We start from the raw sequence: 21,202 nt of genomic DNA on the forward strand, positions 1-21,202 counted from the left end.
ATTCAAAATCTCCTCTTTTGGAATAAAATTTCCAGGAAACCAAAATAAATGAAAATAACCAAAAACGGCAAAATGTCACATCGGTCGATGATATTGTTTTTATTCTTACCCTAGATGGCGCTAGAATCGAATTACACTGAGTGGAGAGCAGTTTACATAATGTAGATAATGTAAAGATTAATAGTCGGAAAAGTCATAAGTCAATACTAGTATTAATTTATTGCCACATCATCGGAATTTTTTCGTACCTCCGTAACTCTATTCATGTTTTTCAAGAAATGGATAAGAGTAAATGCAGTACAACAATCACATTTCTAAAGTATTATATTCTATGGATTAAGAACGAAATGTGACCAATTATTTTTCAGTTCTTTATACAATTTAGTGCCAGGGCTTAGAGTTGCGCTAACTTGTCTGGCACCGAATAATTTGTAGTTTTTATCTAATTCTCCAATTTCAACGCCACAATCAAGGAGGTTCTTAAGCGCGTCAAGCATCTTCTTATTGGGCAACTTATCTGCAATAATTTTCATTTCATGACAAAACTTCAAAATATACCTACTTGATCTACCTTGAAAGTTGCCAATAAATGCTATTCCCATAGATCTCGAATTATATCCTCTGGTATGTGCTCCTGTTTTGTGCCAGCCCACCCCTTCATAAATATTTCCATCGCCACCAATTATAAAACTTAAACAACAATAAAACAAAATGCATAGATCAAATACCATGCACTTACTTGTATCCAATATCAGGCAGTTCCATATTGTCAATATGGAAATTCTGGATATCTATTAACAGCAAAACACAATTCTCTTCGGTAGAGCATTCATTAGTCACGGTATGATGAATAATGACATTTTTTACAGGAACTGTAATATAATCAATAGCTTGAGTTTTGCGGCCTCGCCATCGAGATCGTGATAGAATAGGGGGGCAGCCAGCTAACAGTTCTGCAAAACTTACAGGTCAAATTATCATTTATCAAAACATGTTAAAATCGATTTATATTGTCAGCTTACCCTCAGATTCTGTGGTTTGACCTCCTATTCCATATAACGCAATCAAAATGCTGAAAGTTCTTATAACACGACAAACTTTCATGATTTTATAAGCTATTATAATAGATGTTTAATTATAAGTAGTTTTTAAATAATACAACCTGTTAAATTTGTTTGTATTTAAATGCTTCTGGAAGTTTCAGGACGTGCCTATAGGTAAAACAGTCGGCAAAAGTTCTGCTTGTACAGTTTACAATTAAAATAGAATTGGTATGTGACTAAAGCTTTGAACCTTATACTGAATAGATGTTCCTTGAGGGTTATAAATAATTGGTAAATTGACCCCTGACTCACAAATGTCACATTATCTTTTAATTTAAATAAACAATTTCAACATTGTAAATGAGGTGAAGAATTACTAGACTTTTCAAAAGCCATAATACAAATTCAAACACTGAGTTCGTAATTTACGTTTAACGGAAATCTGTTGTGACTGCTCCTCTAATTGACATTTTATCTATGAATGAATTTCGCTTTCACTTTGACACCTTTCTCTAGAATCAAAGTTACGACTCCGTAAAAATTAAAATTTCAACGATGTTGATTGGTCAGAAAATTCTCACTATCACACTTTTTAGATGCGCAGCTGTCTTCTAAAATGTTCTTATGGTGTAGAACACGGACATGACAAAATTGACAATTCAATTGCCAACGTCATGATTCAAAGACGTTGAGATTAGTGTCAAAAAACGTGATTTGTGAATTTTGTATTTATTTTGTGTGCATTGACCATTTGTCTGTTTTTCCGAGTCATTTACCAACAATATTCTGTAGAAAAATCGTCAGAAATGACTGTAATTAATAAGGTAAGGAATGTTTGATAATTGCATAAAGATTATACGAGCTATAATTTAATTTCCTAAAATGACAAAATTGTTATAAAGAATCTTCCTTTTCTAAAATAAAAAAAATGTGAGGCGGAGATATGTAAAATTCTGAAAAAGAGACCCCCCGGCAGATGAACAACACCTCTAATGGAATGCAGTAAATTTATTTAAAGGCGACGCGAAGTTTCCCCAAAACTTAAGTAAAAAAAAATTGACAACTTATTGAGATGTTAATTATTTTAGATGGAAGTGGATGGTGGCCCTAAGGGTGAAGGGTTTCGGTCATACTATATTACAAAAATTGAGGAGCTGCAGCTTGTTGTTGCTGAAAAGAGCCAGAATTTGAGAAGATTACAAGCACAGAGGAATGAGCTTAACGCTAAAGGTTGTTCTTACACCCATGATGTGTCATTATTTTACTTAGAGAATAATTTTGTATTGTATTAGTTCGTATGCTTCGTGAAGAATTGATGTTGCTACAAGAGCAAGGTAGTTATGTGGGAGAAGTGGTTAAGCCAATGGACAAGAAGAAAGTGCTTGTTAAAGTTCATCCTGAAGGAAAATTTGTAGTGGATATTGACAAAAATATTGATATTAATGATGTCACTCCAAACTGCAGAGTTGCCTTAAGGAATGAAAGTTATACATTACATAAAATTCTTCCCAATAAGGTTTGTATGATATCATTTTAGGTTTATAAATAAGTAATAGAATTTTAGGTTGATCCTTTGGTCTCCCTTATGATGGTTGAAAAAGTACCAGATTCCACTTATGAGATGGTGGGAGGCCTGGACAAACAAATCAAAGAAATTAAGGAAGTTATTGAACTCCCAGTGAAACATCCCGAATTGTTTGATGCTCTTGGCATTGCCCAGCCTAAGGGGGTTTTGCTTTATGGTCCTCCAGGTATGTTTTTGTCTTAACCCTGATTAATGAATGTAATAAACATTAATTCTGCCTTTTAAGGAACTGGGAAAACACTTTTGGCTCGTGCAGTTGCTCATCATACTGAATGTACCTTCATTCGAGTGTCTGGATCTGAGTTGGTACAAAAGTTCATTGGTGAAGGGTCTAGAATGGTCAGAGAATTGTTTGTGATGGCTAGAGAACATGCCCCTTCAATTATATTCATGGACGAAATAGATTCTATAGGTTCCTCTCGTATTGAGTCAGGTATAAAAGTTACTATTTTAAGTTAGTATATTTTAAAATGTGTTCTTGAAGGATCTGGAGGAGACTCTGAGGTTCAAAGAACCATGTTGGAACTGCTCAACCAACTGGATGGCTTTGAGGCCACAAAAAATATTAAGGTGATCATGGCCACCAATCGCATTGATATTTTGGACCCAGCTTTACTGAGACCTGGCCGAATTGACAGAAAAATTGAGTTCCCCCCACCAAATGAAGAAGCCAGATTGGATATTTTGAAAATTCACTCAAGGAAAATGAATTTAACTAGAGGAATAAATCTGAGAAAGATTGCTGAACTTATGCCTGGAGCCAGTGGAGCGGAGGTGAAGGTAAATAACTTTATAGTTCTTGAAAAATTGATAGGCAGATTGCTGAGGTATTTTAGTGTGTACACTTAAGGTATTTTAAGGAATTTTTCAGATATTTTAATCAAAATTCATTAGTGATCTACCCTTCAGGAAGTTTGAAAGTATATGTTATGTTTGATATACCTTAAACATTATTTTATATTGCAGGGTGTCTGCACAGAAGCAGGAATGTATGCTTTAAGAGAAAGAAGAGTTCATGTAACCCAAGAAGATTTTGAAATGGCAGTAGCCAAGGTCATGCAAAAAGATTCTGAAAAGAACATGTCCATTAAGAAACTGTGGAAATAAGTTAAATCAGTTTATTTTGTATTTTAAGCAACCATAATTGATGGAAAGTAGCATATACAGGCAGTCTTATTTAAGTGTGTTTACTATTGCTATCCCCAAAACAGTGAGTTACAAATCCTTTTTAAAAAAACATTTTACTTAGTGCCCTAGTTCTCCAATGGATTTTTCTAGTTGGGGAATTGTTAAATACCAAGCTTTCAAAACAATACTAGGAAACATAGAATGTGATGATGTTATTGATTAATGTACATCAGTTGTGTTTTTTCTATGATATTTTACAAAAAAATGTACTTTCCAAACATAAGATTAAGATGACATATCTAGATTTCAAAAAAGTGACTTTGTATTGATATCTTGAATGCAAAATGTAGTCTTGGGCTAAATACTAAGTCTGTGTTGTGGAGAGAAATTAAAAAAAAAATTGGAACCCCATTAATGGATTTTAACCCTAACTGTTTCAGAGAGAATAACAGGGAATCCAGTTAGAAAAAACATTTTGGTACTTGAGGTGATTAAAACTGGTATATCCACTTATTCATCACTCCCCCTTTACATTTGACTGTTGTTTGAATATACTCATGGGACAAAATTGGTAATTTTTGGGTGAAAAATAACACAATTGAAAGGATAAATCATAACTACCCAAGCTATATTCCATTTAAATTCACCTATAATTACAACTTTATCATAAGCTCACACTGACTAACACTTAAAGATTTAAAGTGACATTGTTAAAACCTCTTGAAGCATAGTCTGATGGCTTTGTCCTATCAGACAATTTAGGATAACCAGGATCGCCAGGTAAAACAATTGGTCTTGATGAAAATACCTTCCATCCAGTTTTTCTGTCCCATTCATTGCCATGATATTTGATGGTATAATAGCCAGCGTAAACCAAAACAATAAACATTGTCGTTTTGGCAGTCATATACCTCCAAACTGCGGCCCTTTCAGCTCCAAGTATTGGGGTTAAGAAGTTCTGATATTGGTTAAGGGGGTATCTGTAAAACCTTCTGATGGGATTATGCGTTGCTTTGTAGATTTCTGGGACTACTCTAGGCTCATTCGGGGAAAGTTCTTGATCTTTAAGCCATTGTTTCCGAAAAGCTCGTTCTGCATCGGTCATACCAAGAAGACGTTCTCTTTCGTTCACGAATCGCCCAGCTATTGCCATGGGTTTAACACCTCCGGTGTCTGAAGCTTTACCCATTTTGTTAGTAAATCTTCGTAATTTGTTAGCTAGTTTTTTTATATTACTATGAGAATTACGTAAGTCTCGTTTTGAGGCCCCCGAAGACGAAAAGTTGTTATGACAGAGAGAGAGGTGTCAAGAACAGCATTATTGTTAGGTTAAGTCTCAAATATAAAAAATACTGTTTTCATATTTTATTAAAGTATAGAGTAAGATATGTCGACAATGTCGGAAAATCTGAAGATTATTATTGCTTAAATATGAAATGTCTACTGCTTATAATTTATACATATATTTGTCTAAATTTAAATTGCTAACATCATGTGTAATAATCAATTTTTAATAATTTTACTAAGAAATTTACTTCCTCCTTCATGCTTTTGATTTGAAAGCCCCAATTATCTAATTAAAGACAAACATATGATTGTCAATGCCAAACTGACATTTACCTTAACCTTAAATTTAGAAATTTTTGTAGAAAAATCAACAAAAAGTGGTCAATAAAACGTTTTCTTCTCGTTTCCTTGGGGAAACTTAAGAAGCTTAGCATTTTGTAACTTAAGTATACATTTCTATAAGTCTCTAATTATGACTGAGTCGACGGAGAGCCCTCCGTCATTGAGCGACAAGGTTTTTGAGGCAGTTACCAATAATGATGCAGTCCTTTTAAAAGCACTACTCACAGAAAACCCTCAAAATGTTAATGTTTTCGACGAGAACAACATGACACCTTTGCAGCATGCAGCTTATAAAGGGAGTAAAGAATTAGTACAGATTTTATTGGATCAGGTAAGTTCCATACTGTAATACTAATAAGAGCATACTTGTCTAGATATGCAATTTCACCAATTTGCTAAATTATTCTATTATTTGTATTTTATCAAAAAAAAGTCATTTATATTTAAAATTACAACAAATATAATCCTATATTATGTGCCGATTTTTGTTGGTATCCCAGGTAGTAACATTATGCTAATTATAATTGTAAAATTATTTTCAAATAAGGATCTTTAAGAAACTTTATGAGTGCTATAATCCTCATTGAGCTTTAGCACTGGAGTAAGTGGTATGTCAGCATTTTTAGCTATAGGAAGAGCTAGCATTGCTCGAGCATTGGACCAGCATTGGTCATTTTTATATTTTATTTATTAAGTTATGATCTTAATTTTGACAATGTTTGGAATTTTGATTATTTAAGTTACTAAATCATAATAGGCTTCAGGTCACAGTGGAAGACTGCATTCCAGTCCACTTAATTCTATAAAATGACAGATGTATATTTCTCTTCATGAAAATTTTTTTACAAAATAGCAAAAGTGGCATTTTTGTCTTGTTTTTAATTTACTCAGGTTTAGTAACTCTAAATTTGAGCTAATTTAACTTACCTCAACATAAGATTCACTAAACTTGTACCCACACATTTTGAATTTTATTCAACCAACTTGAATCTCAGATTCTGCTACTCAACTAACTTAAATAGCTACTATTCTGAACACTCTGTATTGGCCAACTACTTAATAAAGCTGCTTTTCATACATTACATCTTCCCTTAGCTTATTTTTTGCTTTAAACCAGGGAGCAGAAGTCAAATTATGCGAACATCAACACAACTACACAGCCCTCCATTTTGCTGCATTATCTGGAAATACAGATGTGTGCCTATTACTCCTTCAAGCAGGTGCTAAATCCACTGAAACCAACACAGTGGGCAGAACTCCATCCCAGATGGCTGCATTTGTTGGTCATCACAATTGTGTCGCAATTATAAACAACTTTGTGCCAAAGGAAGACATTGAATACTACACCCACCCTCATGGCATTCAAAGTTCTGCACCCTTACCTCCTTTGTTACTAGAGAGCTTCCATAAATTTATCATGCAGATCAACATTCATCCTATAAAAGTTGTCATGAACATCCATAATTTTGTGGGTTTGCAAGACCATTTGCCTGAGGTTAAGAAAGTTTTGGAGCTGATGTGTGAGAAAGAAATGAAACGTACTGAGACCAATGAAGTTATGTCCTTTAAGTTTCATTATTTGGGGTATATTGTTGGAGAAGTGGGTAAGTTGAAAGAGAGGCAGGGCGTCAAAAAAGATGAAACTGCTGATACTGAGAAAAAGGCAGATATTACTGAAGCTTTTGCTAGGAAACTGTTAAAACCAGGTGGGAAATTATATTTATTCATGTCTAGAATTAAGAATTAAAATATTTACTTTCTTACAGGAAAAGATGATCACCTAGAGCTTATGGATGCCTTTCTTAAAGAATGTATCCGTGAATTCCCATTTAGGGATAGCACCCTGTTTCGTCAAATGGTGACAACCCTTTCAGGGGACGAAGCACCTTCCGCTTTATTCGTAATCAATTCGGTTATTAATGGGCAAAGAGGATTCGTCGACAACATCCCATATTGCAATACATGTGGAGAGGAGAAGCCTGCTAAGAAGTGCTCGAAATGTAAAGTGGTCCAATACTGTGATAGGAATTGTCAAAGACTGCATTGGACCTGGCACAAAAAGTCTTGCGCTAGACTCAGTCAAGAAGGGGGAGGTGCGGAACCAACTAAACAGAATAAGGAGATAGACATGAAGGAATTGCATACATTTTTGTCTAAGAATTAAGTAAATGAATCATCGCTGTTAATTGTGGAATTAATGATTGAACTTGTAATTAAGTATTTAATTTTTATGTGAGTGACATGGAATAAAGTGGCATGATAAAAAATCGAAGTTTTATTGACTCCCATTGACACTGACGGAAAGTTTATTCAAATTTCGTATACGTTGCATACGTGCAAAGCTAAAAAGCTTCTGCAGGAAACAATTAAATACCTTCTTATCTATTAATACTTGCCGGTTTTGAAATAAATGAATACCAGAGTACATAACTGAACATATATTACTTAAACAGAGACAACTTCTACGGGAAATTAGCTAAGGCGTTTGCAATGGCTGGTTGGAAACTCCTTTTGCTTAAACAATGGCAGAAAGCATTTAATAATAAGAAAGACGATAGTCACCAAGTGAGAAAAACATGGAGGAGATAATAGACAACACAAGAATAGAATAGTCCTACGGCCGAATAAATTAGTACAATATCACAACTAGATACCTATTTCTCTATTTATTTACATTAGGTAATATATCTTTAAACTTTTTATTTTGGAAACCACTGGTAACATATGATATACCTTAACAATAAATTTCATTACATTATTAGAGATATGCTATAATATGAATATATCTGTTACATTTTGCTTTTACTAAAATATAATAGTGTCATTATCTAAGTACTAACTCGTCAATAAAAAACGGGGGAAAATCAAATGGCTGTTTGACCTTCCGCCCTTTATACGATTATACAAAGTCAATTCTCAAAAGTACAAAAATTCTCTATAAAACGGTAATTCTACGGGACCAGTTCATGGTGTTTGCTTTCTCTAATTATTGTAACTGTACAACATTTCTTGGAAATAATTACATGCATATTGCTACCTAATACATTCTGTAAAAATACTGTTGTCCTAAATATATACTGCATTTTTGCACTATGTACATAAATATGCTGTTGCTGGTATAATAACTTGATTAATATTGGTTGTTTATATCGAGACCTTATGGGTACATTTACAATGAGAGAATACACTTTTCGTTCTATTTTTTTTTTAATTTACACCCATACCTCATAAGAAAGCCCACAAATCCAACACAAAGTGCTACGTTTAAGTATTGACAACAGTGGTTCTTCTCGACCAAACTGCCAATTTTCTTGCCATAAATATAGAGTGCTTGTCTCCCACTTATGGTTGTGTTAAGTATCATTTCCCTTCACGCAGCGCGTAGATATTTGAGCGGGGACTCAATAGAAGCGAAGGCAGTCTCCCATTGAGCCTCGGAAAGCTAAATGTTCCGAAATAAGTTTTCATTCATCAGGTGGATACATATCACAACCAAACTTATCATTTTCAGATAATAAGCATTTAGGGCGCTTATACCTAGAACCTAGGATTATAGATGTAAATGAAAATATCTATTTGTATATTGTTATTAGTACATAGGAAGACAGGTACACGACTTTACAAAGTAAATAATTTCTAGATTTCAATTATTTTATTTATATCTGCTCTCAATAAGTTTCTTTAACTACTAATTAATTTTATGCCGACACTTAATACTCTAATTTTTGTTTATAATGTTAATTGTGCTTTTAGCATTTTTTCAGTTAATTAATGATCCTACCCTTGAAGGTTTATATAAATTGAAAAAAAATAGAAAAAAAAATATAATTAAAAAACTTAAATCAAAGCGTTTAAACGTAATATTCAGTAAATTTACACAATTTCTTATCTCAAACTTCGACCGGTCGCTGTTCAGTCGGAGTTTGAGCCGTTGAAGATAACCGCACTTGATTGCTATCTGATTGCACCACTCCATTCGATTGACTGCTCACTTGAGTGTCTTGCCATGGTGTCGTTAGCTTTTTCAGGCGCTTAAGAATCGAGAAAAATGATTTTTTATTAGTTTTACTCATCATCATCACTCATTTGTATTAAAAAAAAAACTCCACATCTGTGCCTTTAGTAACAATGCCTAATATCTTCCTTCAGCTTTGGGAATGTATTTTAGGGAACGCGGTGAATGGTAAAAGTCATGCCCGAAAGCGGGTCTGTCGGATTACACCGACCCACACTCATCTAGACTTATAATCCTTACAAGTTTCCTACTGATGACTTTCGAGAGGAGTGATTGATCGGCGCTCGAAACAGGGGCCGCTACTCACTAGGCCCCTCCAAGCAACGGAGTAGCCTTACTAGGATGGCAAATCTACGAAGATTAGTCCACACCACCTTGGGCGCAGCACGGAGGGGCCTTTGCACACAAGAAAGATTGGGATTCATTGTGGACATAGAAGGGGCATTTGGTAATCCCTCTGAGTGAAAGAAGCATTTGATAGAATTGAACGTGCTGTTTTTTGACATAATAAGTTAACTACTTAACAGTTAAAGTGCAGATATTGAGTGATTCATATCATAAGTCAGTGAATTTTCGACAATTCTTATATTTGAACTTTATACAGACTATTTCTGAATCTTGGTTAGTTTAGGAATCTGATAATTAGATACAAAAAGTTCGATAGTTGATGATACGTTAGAGTTTTATGGAGAACTGACTGAAATCGTGCTGAAAATTTGAGTATCACTATCGAACATTGTAACAGCCCCAATGTTGCCGCTTGTATTAAAAAGTCGCAGTAACTTTGAATTTCCTACCAACACACCCGAGATATTTTTTAATTTTTTGAGATACATCTCAAGGTTTTAGGAATATTTCATGTAGCATTCCCTATTCCAATTTTCAGCTGGACATTGAATTGTAAATCACTTTTACACTTCCAAAGGTCGTAATTTCTAAACCATTTAAGCTAAAGTAAAAAAAACCTGTATTTTCCTACCTTAAATTTTCAGTGCAAATCTAAATAAACGAAAAATTAAAATAGGACTGTAACAAACATTTTTCTCTAGCTTAAACGGTCTAGAAGCACAAATGTGCCTCCCGCCTCTTTGCACTTTTTCATTAATTCAGTAATCTAGAATGTTTTTGAAAAAGTACCATTTATAGAACCATTTTATAATATAAGATCTAGTCTATGATGCTTCTAATCTCTGGCCATTCCCATCTAAAATCGTTAGGCTTGAGGGCCAAATTATGTAGTCGTGATTCAGTGTGACGCAAATATATGAAGGACATTTTATCATATTTTCATAGAAATGACTTGAACCAGGCTGAATGTTCCAAATTCATATTTTTCCAACCACAAAAAATATAACTAAAAATGTTTGTTATTTGAGAACTCTGTCCTCACATCGCTTTGATACAAGTTCATGCCTGTGTAAAAAACACGTTGGCACTTACCTTCGCACAGCATCCAGGTGTAATTAAAAACTGAATAATGGCCACTGCTGGGATCATAATCACTGATGAGGCTGTAATGCCCCAGCCCAGAATGTTCGCCCACGTGGGATAGACGTAGTTTTCATAAGTGAGTGGCTCATAAAACCACAGGCCGTAAAAAATTATGAAAAGCAGGAAAACCGGGGCTGCAAACTTCCAGCAAAACCTCCAATACAAACCCGGCCGGAAGCCGATCATGTCTTCGATGTCATCACAAAATCTTTGAGTCCCTGCAAAAGGAAGTCCCTGCTGCTTGAAATTGACCAGTCTTACATGTAAGAGCTTACCGTAAATCCAGGATACAACAACGGTTTCAAAGAAAACGGCGAACAGCATTGAATACCCTGCAGCGTAGCGGTCCAGCAGCTGAAAGAAGTAGAATCCTCCTTGAGAGCAGGAAGCCAGACCCACGCAAAAGTACAACGAGAATAGACCTGCCACGAAAATCTCTCTGTTACGTCCGATTTTTGGGAATTCGTCGCTTAGTGCTGTGATGATAGCTTCAGAGCCACCAAACTAAAAGAAAGCTGCTTAATCGAGGAGGGAACGTACAAAGACAACTATTACCGAGCTATCTAATCCTAAAGTGAGCAACATCATAAAGAAAATAAGCGCCCAAAATATGCTCCCAGGCATCGTAGCTATGGCTGCTGGATACACGATAAACACAAGGCCTGGTCCCTCTGTGGCAACTTCGGTGATGGATCTTCCGGTGGCATGGGCCATGTAACCCAAAACCGAAAATATTACGAAACCTGACACAAAGCTGGTTGCTGAGTTGATGAAGCTTGTTAGTAGGGCATCCCTATGGTTTATTGATTTTTGGAATTTGAGTTTTATTCGATATTATCCACAAACTCACTTATAAACGTTGTTGTGATATTCGTTATATGATGCATAAGCCAGAAGAACCCCAAAACCCGGCCCTAGTGAGAAGAAGACTTGCGTCGCTGCATCGACCCATACCTAAGTATATACTATTATTACCATGTAATTGTTGCGAGAGTAATAAGGTAAGATAACTTCCTGAGTCATCCAAAATAATTAAAAATTCACTTTCTTGCGGACCTTTTTCTTCCCACTCCGGGTACATGTCCCCAGGGTTGATTTTTTCGAATTTTGGCAAAAATAATTTGAATACGTTAGTGAGTTAATGTTTGGGTAAAGAGAATCTTACACATTTCATCTGTTTGTGAAAGTTTTTAATTTTCAAAAAATACAAGATTCAGAAATTTATATGAAGAGTGAAGTACAATTGCAAAAACAAGTAGAAATCCGCGTACCACTATTGCTGATGGTACGTAGCAAAATGTTTTATAAATAATATTTGTGTGAGTTACACTGTATTACAGAAAAAATGCCGAATTAAAAAATGTGAAAATCCAAGGTGGTGCCTATAAGAAAAAACAAAATTGATGATGGTGGTCGAAAATCGAAACGTCGAGTTTTACATATGACATCAACACGCTGCAGAAAAGGGAAACTTGCGATGATGAAGCATTAATCGATTTGAATTCGTTCACTAATAAGCTGAAGAAAAAATTGAAAGTTTTTCCAAAATTTCAGTTTTTTCAAATATCTCTGAAGGTCGTCAGAATTTTTAAAATACCGAAACGACATATTCTTGAACTCTAAATTGCGCAACTTTGCCTCAATTTAGCCATTTCGTATCTTTTACGGTTACCGCGATCCCCACGGGTGAACCCCAGAAACGGACGCCCTGTATGCATGAATGGCAAACGTCCGGGAAGGACAATTTATGCATTCAATATTGGGACACAAATGTACCCGATGTGGGAATTTTTTTGACGCGGGAAGGCGAAGTTTAAAAACAAATCTTTTTACCTCCGCAGAAGATATAACGTTAAAATTTGGCTTCAGATAGTACTTGATGCCCTCGGCCGATCCCGGCAAGGTAATGCCCCGTATGAACAGAATCAAAAGCACCACATATGGAAATAGGGCTGTAAACCACACCACTTTTCCAGAAGTCGAAATGCCCTTCCACAAGGAGAAGTAACAAATTGCATAGACTGCCAAAAGGCATAGAGCTGTGTCCCATTTTATCGCTCCTAAGTCGTGGAGACCTTCGCTTTTGTGCAGCTCTAAAATTGCACGGCTGCAATCGAAGATACGGATTGAACGAAATGCTTTAGCAAATTTGAGGTAAAAATTACTTAAAATATTCCGATGCAGCTGAAGCTAATGTGTCGCTGTTATTTTGGGCGTAGCTGGCGTTCCTGGCTTCCAAATCAAACTAGACATTTTGGTAAGAGGTTTTTTGAATTAACGGTAAGCGGGTATAGCTTTATACGTACAGGCCTGCAATCGGGAGTGTTCCATTCGTTGTCGCAAGTTGTCCAAGGGAGTAAACTGGTGAATGAAGCGAAGAAAAACCGAAGGGCCCAGGCGATGATAACATTGTAGTAGAAGTCAACGTAAAAGGCGATTAAAACTACTGCGTATCCGATTCCTGCAGAGAAACGAGTATAGTAAAATTTAAAAACTGGATACCTGATTTAGGTTGTAAAGGCATAAGGAGCTTTGTATTACATACTTATAAAATGTCACGGAATCTTACCGATTCTCCACGTAAACGAAGCAATGAAATGTTAAAGATAAAAATCCGCAAAAGTCATTTTTATTCTCTATTCGAGTGAGGACGTTAAAAGGTTTAAAAGCATATTTTACGGCACTCAGACCTAGCATTAAATTGGAGGAAATGGGGCGGCATAAAAGTGACCGCTTTTCCATCACTTTAACGTATAAAATGCTTAAATCACTGAGTAGAACGTATTTATTAAGTGTTTTCACATATGAATGAGAAAAGCCCTTAGTTTGGGGAACATAAGTTGTGTGATCATGAGCGATGATTTCTTCTGGATCGGCCTTAATTCTTTATGCAAGTGTGAAAGGTACACGAGCGATAAAAGGATTGCTGAAGAGACTCACAGCTTAAGTGATGCAGGCGATATTAAGGGAAGTTAACTTGTCTCGGGTAGAATTTTTTTTTTGAAAAAGCGACATAGTAAAATTGATTTAATATGACTCTTGTTAAAGCATATAAATTAACGTTTGTTCTCAGATTTGCTTAAGAAACGAAAAAATTTTTATCAAATTACGTCCGATTTTAACGTCGCAGAATAAATAATGCAAAACGTAAAATTACAAAATTAATAGGGGTAACAAACTCCTATAAATGAATGTGGCACTGTCAATACTTGGTCGGTCCTCCTTAGATATCGGTGACTGCCCGTAGACGTCTGGGCATTGATTTTGCCAACTTTCTTGTGTCTTCTGGGGCTCGCCTCGGTAATTTTCGTCTTTAATTAATTTTTCTCAGGTATTGGGTCGTTCTACACTTTGTTTTTTAATGCCAACCACAAGTTTTCAATTATATTTAAATCTGGTGACTGGGCCGGTATAAAGCGACCACCAGCGAAACAGATGCGATGCATGCTCGATGCCGTTATCGCGATAATACCGATAATTATTGTTGAGTCCTAATTTTTGAGCACTTGGTACGGGATATTGTCTTAATATAACGAAATACATGTATTGATTCATAGTTCTCAAATAAAATTCAAGTTGTCTAGTCCTGCAGACCACATGCACCCCCCACAATATCAATCCACCTCTACCGTGCTTCCTCGTAGCTTCCAAATTTTTTAAGCGCAGCTCCTTATTAGGCCTCCTCCACAATGATATTTTTCCATCCAACCCAAATAAGCTGATTTCGGTTCCATCAGTAAATATTATTTAATTCCAGAAGTTTAAATCTTTACTAATGTGCTCTCTGGCGAACTCCAATGGGGCCCCTCTATTTCTTCTCTCTTTAATAAACGGTTTATTTTCCCAGTCCGACCCTGTATATTATTTTTCTCAAAGTGTGTCCGATTCTTTCCCGGTTGCGTCTTTTTCCAAATTGCCTTTCCACCTCCTCATACAGTTACGGACAACTTTGTTTAGGATTATTAGTTATTTCTCGTACAAACCATCGCTCTTCGCGTTCTAGAGATATTTCATTTGGGGCCGCCCGGGGCTTACTCGCGATTCGACTTTAATTGTGGTATCGCTCATTGATGTGATGCACAATTAATGGACATCTATTTACCATTTGAATTATGTCCCTTTGGCTGTATCCATCTCTATAGTGGATTAGAATAAAATTCCTTTCATTAACCGTCGCTTGACAACCCATTCTTATGTAGGTTCGTTTAACCGATTAACATATTGTTTTAAAACGTCAAAGTAAAAAACAATTGCCAAATCAATGCCGGCTTCGTTAATTTAAATCGACGCATTGTGTCACTTTTCTTAACTACGTCATTCAAGCTGTGACGTTTAAATCTCGCGTAAATTTCGATGAATATTTATTGTTCTTAAGAACGGCATATCTAAGTGAAATATCAACTTGTACGCTTTCAGAAAACTCGTATTAATTTAATATCAGCATATCGTTTTTCCAAATGAATATTGTGCCACTGAGGCGAGTTAGTTTTTCCAAGTGCACCATTCAAGCTGCGAGCCACTGAATGGGCATCTGCTAGACGGGGTGACGTCCAGTTGGGGCCGTAATGGCGGGCAGTAATGGATGGCCAAGTTCTTTTAAAAGTTAAGTATTCACATAACAAATGCATAAATATTCATCACGACTTCCACACATAGATTGTTGCCTACGAAATAATCTACACGGAGACAGATAACAGCGACTCATTATTATTATTAAGTATTATTATATGTAAATGACAGAATCGTTTCTGCCGAGGTAAACTGCTAACTTTTTCAATCCCTCCGCACTTACGCGGATAATCGCCTGCTTTTGAGCCTCAAAAGAGCTGGGAATGGCTGACTTCCTTCCGCAGATTTCTGGAAGAACATAATAATTGACTCGAAACCCGTTGACTTTGGCTTTTCCTTTATATACTTGTGGATTTGTGCCCTTTTCCCTTATTATGTTGCGGGATGGTGAGGGATTGTTTTCGTTTAGGAGACCTCTGATATTTAGTAATCGATAAAGTAACATTTTGTAGTTATCCAAGTCGGTTAAGTATCTACTTTAAAACTCTGAGAAGAAGATAAATTTGAGGGAGTACACGTGCACAGAACCATACAAAAAAATAATGAGAATGTTCGAGAACAAAGAATGAAAATCTCATTAGATTGACCATTAGTGAATATGTATTACAATGTAGTTTTTGTGTCGCCATAAAACTAAGTCCATACCTTTAAAAAGCGGACATAATCGGCCCCAACACGTAATAGCGCCTTTTCTGTTGTACTGTCCTAATGCTAACTCCATATAGAACAGGGGTATTCCTCCGACGATCAACATAATGCAGTATGGAACTAAGAATGCACCTATAACAAAAACACTAGAAGTTGAATGAGCATTACATTTAATATAATTATTGCTAAACCCTGTATCATATTTTTAAAATGGGTGGCAAAAGGTGCATCACCAGGAGAAAAGTTTTTCTCCTCCAATTTAACTTTCTCTGCAACTTCTGTTTTACCTATCGGGTATATTTGATTTCCTTTATTCGTTTAATATGTAAATTTCTGCATTATCCCCAATAAGAAAATAGTTTTATAATTTCGATATTCGACGATAAAAACTTTATATTACTATTGTATAATGGTTACAGCGATACAAACGTTTTAATTTTAACTCACAACTACTTATAAAACTTTTAAAAAAATAAAACTTCCCATGTTGTAAATATTTTCCATTATTACAAAAACATTTCTATCGTGTGTCCCCAGATGGGTGAACCAACTCTTGTGAAAGGTACAAAATTTTTTATTTAAATTTTCATTTTTTGGGGTTCAGCCCTGCTTGGTTAAAGACTAATTTCTAACATAATTTCACTTTTAGAAAATCAAATATGCCTTGGAAATTTTCAAAAAACCTATTTTTCTATTGAAAAGAGTCTTTTTTCTGTCAAATATGACATAATGTTATGACATTTATTGAACTTCTAACCTCGTACATTTGTCAAAGTAAGCAATACAGCTTGGTGCATTGAAAAGTTTTCACTGAAGTTTTTTCCTTGTAAACGACTAAATGAAAATATGCTCGGATACGTAAACTTTAGTTTTCAGGGGGACACATATGCGCACCTCCTCTGCTCCAACCCATACTAAGGGGTGGCTGTAACCTTTAAAATCTCGGATGAAAAGGGGGGGAGTGATATTTTATTTTAAAGAGAATTGAATTTCCTTTGTTTTAGTACATAAAGTATTTCACCAACCCGTTATATGCAAAAAAATAGCTTGAACACTTATCTTAGAATTTTACCTACTAAAGACTTAAATATTACAGAATTTGTAGAAATTGCAAAGTTTCTGTTTGTTGGCATTAATCATCCTTAACATAGCAACTTCTCAGTCTTGACCTGTTTTAAATTCGCCATGATGGGATGAATTTTTCATTCCCAAAAAATTGATTTTTCAGATTCTAGTCTTTCAAAATATCGGGAAAATACATTTAATAAGTCAATTTGAAAAGAGTATTTTCAGAGTTTTTCCCATATTTTGGATATTCATCTCTCATACAATTAAGTTTTTATTCGCCTTCGTACTCATATTTCCTATGTTCTGAAAGCGGTTACTCATTTGAGCCCTCAATAAAAAAGAGTAAAAGTTATTTCCAGCCAATTTTAATTAAAAACAGCGCAATTCCACCACTTCAATAACCCTCCTGGAGTGGAGCGTTATACCACAAAAATCAAAAAAAGAATAAACAACCCGCCTCGAACATATTTATATTTTTTATCTTATCCGGCACTCTCAAGTAAAGAATATGTGAGTCATTTTTTAGATATAGCTACAGCAAGTAATATATTCTAAGTATACGTTAATAAGCAGGGCTCATCTTCAAAGTGTGAGCAGCGTCAGTTAATTAGTTGAGGGTCGCTAAAGTGGGAATCGCTCGCAGCGGCTTCTTTCTTCCAATAATCACGTTATAACTCAATTTCCGAACCATTAGAGGCTCCTGTTTTAGTGACATGCAGATGAGAACACTTTAAACATGAAGGTGATAGTTTATTAAAGACATTAACTACGAACTGTGCCAAGGCGATAGTTCGATCTAACGTCGCTATTGCGAAACTAATTTGATTTTAGAGCGTAGGGTAATAATAGTGTAGGAAGCTTACCACCTCCGTTTTTGAAACATAGGTAAGGGAATCGCCATACGTTGGCCAAATCAACAGCGAACCCGATGACCGATAATAAAAAGTCCACTTTCTTGCCCCAAGTCTCGCGATGGTCCGCCGTCTGCATGTTGGGTAATCCCCGGAGACGGTTCTGCGCCATGGTTTTACATGACGACATGGTGCTTTATGGGGTTGCTGTTTTCTTCCGCCGAAGGCAGCCTGTGGTCGTGGTGATGGTGTAAGAAGCTGCCCAAACTGAAGCAAACGAAAATAATTGTTTTTTTGGAAAGGTCCAAGCAGTACTCCAAGAGCATCGCAATAGTCAGTGAGTCGTTCTAAGAACTGCAAATAATCGAACGGATTGACTGCCAAGCATCAACGGTACAAAGGAAAGGTCTGGAAAAGACAGTTACAAGGGAAAATTCGAAAAAAACGTAAAGTAAGATTAAGTAAGTCGTACCGCACAATTCGTACATGAAAGTGCGCTTTCGCCAAATTCGCGATTAACTAATAGAGATTGCCGTGAGTAATTTTCAATCGCGGTCCTCGATTCATCATTAACCGATCGAGAAAGGTTTGGGAAAGGCCCGAAATTTGAATTCTCAACGTGTTCTTCGCATCGAAAATTTTTCAATAGGACACTTAAATCTCTGACCCAATAATGCCCATTTAGCTCTGTTATAACCGGAAATAAATCCGCAGCCCTAATTACCTGGACCCCCATTAATAACTCAGTTGACGGATTTATTATTTACTCACTTATCCTGAAATATAATGAATGAGATTTGAAACGAATAGGGGGAATGACATGCCGTCCGATCCAGACCTCTTCATTCACGGACCGTGTTGGACAAGACCACTTCTCCCTGGATTATCGTCATCCATCAGCGAGGCTCGATGGGAAAACAGATTTAATTTGTTTTTAACGATACAATCACACACAATACACTTGATTTATTACCAGGTGAAGTGAAGGGGCATACTCAGCGGGAGGGAAATTTATTGGTCGATGATGATGGTGGTATATTCCTGGAAATAGCTCAAATTGGATACCTGATGGATATTAGAAGGCGCGGGGACTTTAAATTTAATTACTGATGGTTCACGTATCTAAAACACCCCCGGCCCATCCTTCTATGTATTAAATTAGCTGATTTTGCCGCTAGGAGTAATTGCTAATCATTTTAGCACATAATGAAGCTGGATAGATGTAATTTACAGGGACATTTTAAAGGTCTCCAATACATCTTACCCCACACAAAACGACGTGAAATAATGTAAATAAATGTGTAACAATAGGAACGGCCCTCGCGCATCTACAACCTCGGTTCAGTCCCAACAGTTTAAGATAAAGTGTACAAAAGAAGTCTGAACGAAAATGTCCGCCAATTTAGTTTATCTAAAATTGCTGTGGATTTTATGTTAAACACGACAAATTTCCAAAGATGCGACTTCGGCGGTCATTATGAGAAAACTCTGGATTGAGAATTAGCAGTAACGCGGCATTGTTCCAATGGACCTTTCGCTTCTCGCCTTTTTCTTCTCTCCAAAGTGTATTTGTGCCATATCTCTCACTTTCTCATCAACAAAATCCAAAATTTTGCAATTCGATAGTTAATTAGTTTAAACTTACTACACATTTTCTCCCACCGGATTTTTTACACAGTAAATTTCCTCGTTGCCTGAATCTCCATCAACACGATACTAAGTGTTTTCAGGCTAAATAAGCTCAATAATCTTAAAAAGAGTACAACGGTCAATCAAGGAGTGTGTGGGTTTAGCAAATATCCTTATTAAAAAGCAAATCTCCAGGGCCATTAAGGTAAAATGAAATTTACTTTTGTGTGGAACGAAAAATTGTAAACGAACATAAATACAGGACGTAATAGATGCGGTTATAATTCAGTGGAAGAATTTAGAATTGGGAATTTTTTCTTCATTTCAGTCAGATTTTACAGAATTTGATCGATCGATGAATCGATGAAATGGATAGATATGAAGAGAGCCGTAATATCCAAAAAACTGAATCAATTCCCAATACTTCATTGATTTTTTGTGCAGCGACTGACTGCCGCCCTATCAATTTCATTCGAAAATATCTTAAAAAACAGACAGTTTTATATTCTCAAAATTCTAAATTTCTTGCTTCACTAGAAAACTCTCTTGTCTCTTGCATTTTTTTAGTATTTCCCACCGTTTTCAAGTACTTTCAGTTTCATCTGAGACGAACCACCACTTTTTTTACCATCTATTTTCATTTCTACCACCATCTTCCTCTCATCGATCTACCAAAAATGTAATTGAAATGACATTTTTTGGGGTAGTTTTCAAAAATTCAAAAATGGTGAAAGGTGCGAAGAGAATACAAGAGACAACAAAACTTACAAACAACGCGGGCTCTATACTTTTTTGGATAGATCGTCAATGGCATATACATATGTAAAACTTCAACACTCTGTATGGTTCGACCAGTATAAATTGACCCACTCTGTATAAATGTATATAGGTAATGAGTGAAAACATGTGAATATAATTTACTAATTGATGTTCGATCGTCCAAACTCAAAATTCATTCATTTTTTAAAATATCTTTGAAATTGAAAAAGAGCTGTGGTTGTCCAATAGTAAAGTTTCCGTAACGTATTGGGAACCCTCATCTAAAAACTTCGTATACTGTTTACCCGAATTTTTAAAGATTTTCTTCACTTGTTCATTCCACTTCTCATATCGTTTCATGGAAATAGAAACTAAAATATAGCGGGTCCTTCCATACATAACAAAACACTCTTTCCTGCTCATTCACGAGCGCCAAAACCGATCAAAATATATAATAAAATTTGAATAAAGAGATTGCGATATGTTGCAACTCTTCCCCATTTATAGCTACACTCTGTAGATAGAGGAGGTACCTCCTGACAATTTTTTTTAAAACGTCCTACGCTGTATATACAAAAAGAACTTACCAGCGAAATATTCTTGGCATCTCTGGCTAACGCCACAAGATATATATCAGATGGAAACTGGAGTCTGCTTGGCCCATGCGGACTGTTGATGGAAAAGGCAACTTCTGAACGTGCGTCGGTAGAACAGTGCAACAAGAAGACGCGTCACGACGTCGATCGGCGTCGCATGCGTGGCCCAAGAACCATCCTCCAGAGGACTC

General features: G+C 35.9%; 5 protein-coding genes across 5 annotated transcripts; 2 read left to right on the top strand and 3 right to left on the bottom strand.

Moving 5' to 3' along the window:
• Positions 1–154: 154 nt before the first annotated feature.
• Positions 155–1,492, bottom strand: LOC136408633 (peptidoglycan-recognition protein 2-like). Its single transcript, XM_066389742.1, has 4 exons — positions 1,023–1,492; positions 740–953; positions 572–690; positions 155–517 (listed from the first exon to the last, which is right to left on the bottom strand). Exons 1-4 carry the CDS (start codon positions 1,102–1,104, stop codon positions 330–332), a joined length of 603 nt encoding a protein of 200 aa, XP_066245839.1. The 5' UTR covers positions 1,105–1,492; the 3' UTR covers positions 155–329.
• Positions 1,493–1,735: 243 nt separating this feature from the next.
• On the top strand, positions 1,736–3,792 carry Rpt6 (26S proteasome regulatory subunit Rpt6). The gene is made up of 7 exons (XM_066389109.1): positions 1,736–1,867; positions 2,132–2,273; positions 2,336–2,559; positions 2,608–2,794; positions 2,855–3,061; positions 3,113–3,408; positions 3,595–3,792. The coding sequence occupies exons 1-7, from the start codon at positions 1,850–1,852 to the stop codon at positions 3,733–3,735; spliced, it is 1,215 nt and encodes a 404-aa protein (XP_066245206.1). The 5' UTR covers positions 1,736–1,849; the 3' UTR covers positions 3,736–3,792.
• A 562-nt stretch (positions 3,793–4,354) lies between these two features.
• ND-B17 (NADH dehydrogenase (ubiquinone) B17 subunit) lies at positions 4,355–5,066 on the bottom strand. Its single transcript, XM_066388980.1, has one exon. The coding sequence runs from the start codon at positions 4,943–4,945 to the stop codon at positions 4,445–4,447; it is 501 nt and encodes a 166-aa protein (XP_066245077.1). The 5' UTR covers positions 4,946–5,066; the 3' UTR covers positions 4,355–4,444.
• A 293-nt stretch (positions 5,067–5,359) lies between these two features.
• Positions 5,360–7,652, top strand: LOC136408334 (ankyrin repeat and MYND domain-containing protein 2). The gene is made up of 3 exons (XM_066389257.1): positions 5,360–5,716; positions 6,503–7,091; positions 7,152–7,652. Exons 1-3 carry the CDS (start codon positions 5,516–5,518, stop codon positions 7,547–7,549), a joined length of 1,188 nt encoding a protein of 395 aa, XP_066245354.1. The 5' UTR covers positions 5,360–5,515; the 3' UTR covers positions 7,550–7,652.
• Positions 7,653–7,811: 159 nt separating this feature from the next.
• On the bottom strand, positions 7,812–21,114 carry DAT (Sodium-dependent dopamine transporter). Its single transcript, XM_066389877.1, has 11 exons — positions 21,003–21,114; positions 18,040–18,294; positions 16,106–16,240; positions 13,198–13,352; positions 13,057–13,136; positions 12,725–12,998; positions 11,742–11,845; positions 11,447–11,684; positions 11,167–11,395; positions 10,841–11,109; positions 7,812–9,416 (listed from the first exon to the last, which is right to left on the bottom strand). Exons 2-11 carry the CDS (start codon positions 18,215–18,217, stop codon positions 9,276–9,278), a joined length of 1,803 nt encoding a protein of 600 aa, XP_066245974.1. The 5' UTR covers positions 18,218–18,294; positions 21,003–21,114; the 3' UTR covers positions 7,812–9,275.
• Positions 21,115–21,202: the final 88 nt, after the last annotated feature.

This window comes from Euwallacea similis, chromosome 4 (assembly GCF_039881205.1).
Source record: "Euwallacea similis isolate ESF13 chromosome 4, ESF131.1, whole genome shotgun sequence".
NCBI classification, from domain to species: domain Eukaryota; kingdom Metazoa; phylum Arthropoda; class Insecta; order Coleoptera; family Curculionidae; genus Euwallacea; species Euwallacea similis.